General features: G+C 32.2%; 1 protein-coding gene across 1 annotated transcript in view; it reads right to left on the bottom strand.

Moving 5' to 3' along the window:
- Positions 1-572: 572 nt before the first annotated feature.
- Positions 573-4,164, bottom strand: part of LOC142348467 (uncharacterized) — a 31,764-nt gene continuing 28,172 nt past the window's right edge. The window contains exon 3 of the mRNA XM_075399842.1: positions 573-959. Within this exon, the coding sequence (XP_075255957.1) occupies positions 638-959 (322 nt within the window). The 3' untranslated portion in view covers positions 573-637. The remainder of the gene's footprint in view (positions 960-4,164) is intronic.

The following is a 4,164-nucleotide window of genomic DNA, read 5'->3' as shown; positions in this document are numbered from 1 at the left end:
CGTTAAAACTTTCAGTTTGTTTAAACCTCAGATACGGTGTTTTTATTTCACTCAATTGTCATGGGATCGAGTAAAATGGCATGCGTTTATTTTAAAAAACTCAGTTTTTTGTAATTTGCTGCAAGTCACATATTTACGCCATTTGAATTCAAAACGCGTTTACAAGTATCCAACATGAACCGTTTAAGAAGCCATCTTAGCAGGTAAAAAGATATTGGTATTTCTTAGTCCGAAGTTTAGTCTTATGTATTTTAAATCTTAATTGGATACTGAAATTTACAAATGCACTGCGTGCAACATGGGCGCAATCTATCACTACTTTACAGCCCCCATGACATGGAACTAAAAGATGAAGACGAGATAATGTTATGGGATGCTCAGAACGTAAGGAAAACGCACTTGAATAACAAATTGCTGCTTTCCACGAACAAGATCTCTTTTAGTTGCCTTGATTTCGAATTTTCAAAATATGAGCCTATTTTTTGGACGTGTCATATCCTAAAATAAATTGTGTCAGCATTTGTCTCGCGACTATCATTTTTGTTGCAATGACAAGAAAATATTGGAGTTAGTTCATCAGCCTAAAAGTTTTTAATTTACTTCGAGCTTACATTAAACTTTCCCTTGCCCATTTTTTTCAGTACTCACACAGAGCTAGAAAGTCCTTTGCCCACAAATCGCACCCGTAATCCCGAATATATTCCCCATTTTTATTATTCCAAGCGGTGCAGTATTCGTTCCTGTCAGGTTGAGGTTCGCCCTTTTGCCACATATCTGGAATAGGTATTCCGGTTGTGACACTCACATAATAAGATCTATCTCGACCAGTCATCTTACTGCTTAAGTCGTATGGATTGATGTACCCTGTCCACACCCTCTCACTTTTCCCCTCGTCTTTGAAAAACTGTCTGATGAAGGAGAACTCCTCTTTTGACCTGGGCTCCCATATACGACCCCCTCTACAAAAACCATAACTCATAATAATAAATGAATTTGCTAAAATAGTGTACTCGGTTGTATTAAAAACCGGCAGTCAAAACACAGTGTAATTCAGTACTGAACCATTACAAAACCAGCATACATCATGTATTATTCTTCATCAGTATGCCCAGTCAAAAACCGTAGTAATATTTCACCCGGGTTGACGAAAACTTTTATTCATTGAACTTTCATATTATGGACCAGTGACTTCATAAATCGCAAAAGTGTTTAAAAGATTGGTAAAACTCCAACTTTGCCATAAATGAAAGTTCTATGACGAAATTGATCTATGAAGTTCTATGACTACAACCGTGTTGAAAGTACATTTCATTGATTAACTTAGGGACTGCACTGAAATTTTCAAATGAAAACACTAGTTCTTTAATTTTTTGAAAATTTTTATTCTACGAAGTTCTATGACTACAACTTTTCCATAATTTTCTGTTCGCTTGAAATTCAATAATTCAATTTTTTAAGTTAGTTTTTTGAAACATAGCTTTGCTCTCTTTTTCGTGAAGTTTCCGAAAATTTCACGAAAACTCAAATTTATAGAATTCCCATTTATGAAAGTTTTTTTACTACAACTTTTCATAGACGCCATAATATGAAACTTTTTTCATTATGGGTTCAACCATGGCAATATGCGACAAAAAAAATCAGAGATAAATCAGAGCAACCCCAAATTAACAGACAATTCTTAAACAATGCAATCGGGGGAGAAACCAACTATAAATATAACGGAGTCATTTCAATTTTTCCGAGTAATTTTTCCAGAAACTATATTTCTAAACGCGTTCGTAATAATTTAAAACTTTGAAGTGAAGTGACATATTGTTTTTATCTACATTTCTTCCTTTTCCGCATTTATCCCAAATTCTCTTTGACAGAGGTATTCTATGACAATTTTATGATCTGTTCAAAAACTTTTTTTAAGATCTGCTAAATTTTTGAAAATTTTTTTGCCTCAATGAAAAATCAAGTTAGTGTGGTAATTTAATACCTCTGGAGTAGAAATGAAGGGGAAAACGAGGTTTGGTTTCATGATTCATTTTTTTCAAGTTAATTTTTAGGTGGAGCAGGAAATTGGTATGTCTTTTGGCTCGTTTTGTAGTACTGTTCCGTAGAGTTATGTACGATTGGAATCATCGGCTCGCTAATGAGGCGTAAAGGGAGCTATGTAATAGCTTCAATTGATATCTTAAGATTTGAAGTACTTTTTCACAACTTGTTTTTAAAAAAATCAGTGAATTTTTGAGTCATTGCAGTTTTGATTTTCCTTCTGATGTGTCTCAATTACGAGAGTTCCCATTGCTACTTAGGCAGTAATTAATGCTTTGAGTTCATGGTTAGTTTTTGATGACTTTGAACTTTTTTTTCAAAAACAACTAGGAGGTTTGTTTCCTTTTGCCTGCATTTAATCTACTTTCTGTTGTCATAATAATCGATTTGACCAGTTATCAGATGATTTATTGGTGGCCAATAAACAGACAATAGAATTATTTGTTTTTGCACACAGCTTATGCTGTCTATAAAGTTGAAATTGGTGACTATTTTTTTGATCGCTAATGAGGCATAGCAGAAATGAATGTAATTATTTGATTTGATCCCCGTTATTTTCATGATTGTTAACTTTTTCTAAATAAAATTAACGAGCTTCTTTTCGAGAAAAAACTTTTTTTTTGAAATTTTCCAACAAAAATTTAACGAATTTTAAAAAAATTACCGACAATTTAACTGTAAGCTTTCTTTAAAAAAATGAAGTGTGTTTTTGCTGCTTTCTTGAGGTCATATTTCTTAATCTTAAAATTTTTTGTTTCTATTGGCCTCCTGACGAAACTCTCATCAATATATCGGCTTTAAATTTTAACTATTGCTTCCTTCCATTAAGGTACCAATTGCTTTAAATTGTTATCGTTGAATTTTTGTGTCATGCCTTCACCTGGCTTACTTTTTGTTTTTTTCACCTAACAGACTGTCAATTTTTGATTCTTAAGTTGTTTTATACTTGCCGTGAATCAGGATTTTAACCTTTAGTTTTCTGAAAATGTTTCTGAATTTCACGACACTAAATTCATTTTTTATTTTTTCTATGGCTCTCAGTTTTTGGTCATTGTGCATTGTTTGTTGTTGATTTTGAACATTTCCATATTTTTCTGTTCACTTGAAACTCTATAATTCAATATTTTCAGTTAGTTTTTTGAAACATAGCTTTTCTTTTTTTTCAGGAAGGTTCCGAAAACTTCATGAAAACTCAATTTCATTAAATTCCCTTTTTTGAAAGTTCATGGACGACTTTTCATAGACGCTATAATGTGAAACTTTTTGTTAACTTTTTTGATTATGGGATCAACCCTGGCAATCTGCTACTAAAAAAAGATTGCTCTAGAGATAAATCAGAGCAATCCCAAATTAACAGAGAATTCCTAAACAATGCAACCGGGTCAAAACGCAATTATAAAAAAAAAAACAAAGTTATTTCATTTTTCCATGATTTTTCTCCAAAACATATATCTCTATAGGCGCTCTTAGTAATATATAACTCTGAAAGTGAAATGGTGGATTGTTTTTATCTATATTTCTTCCTTTTCTGTGTTTATGCTGAAGTCTCTATGACAAAGGTATTTTATGACAAATCTACAAACTTTTCAAAATCTGTTCAACTTTTTATTAACAAAAATCAAGTTCAAATGGTATATTAATAATGCTGGAGTAAAAATGAAGGGAAAGAACCATCAAAGCAAAGTTTGGTTTCACAATTAATTCTTCCAAATTACCTTTAAAGTGGAGTGAGAAATTGGTATATCTTTTGACTCCTTTTGCTATATTTTTTCTTAGAATGGTCGTTCTTCTTCGATTGGTCTTATTGGCTCTCTAATGAGGCGTAAAAGGAGCTATGTGTTACTTTAATTGATATCTGAATGTTTTAAGTACTTTTTCACTACTTGTTTTCAAAAAAGTGTGAGTTTTTAGTCGTTGGAGTTTTGAATTTCCTGCTGATGTGTCTCAAAAATGACATTTCCCATTGCTTTTTATGAAGTAGTTAATGATTTGAGTTCATAGTTAGTTTCTTCTTGACATTGAACTAGTTGTCTCCAAAAACCACTGGAACTTTTGTTTCCTTTTGCCTGTATTTTTCTACCTTTTGTTGTCAATTCAATTTGACCAGTTATCAGATGGTTAATT

The sequence above is a fragment of the Convolutriloba macropyga genome, chromosome 10 (assembly GCF_964194025.1).
Source record: "Convolutriloba macropyga chromosome 10, txConMacr16.3, whole genome shotgun sequence".
Taxonomy (NCBI): Eukaryota; Metazoa; Xenacoelomorpha; order Acoela; family Convolutidae; genus Convolutriloba; species Convolutriloba macropyga.
Note: the sequence above shows the minus strand (reverse complement) of the source record. Positions and strands in the feature narration are given on the sequence as shown.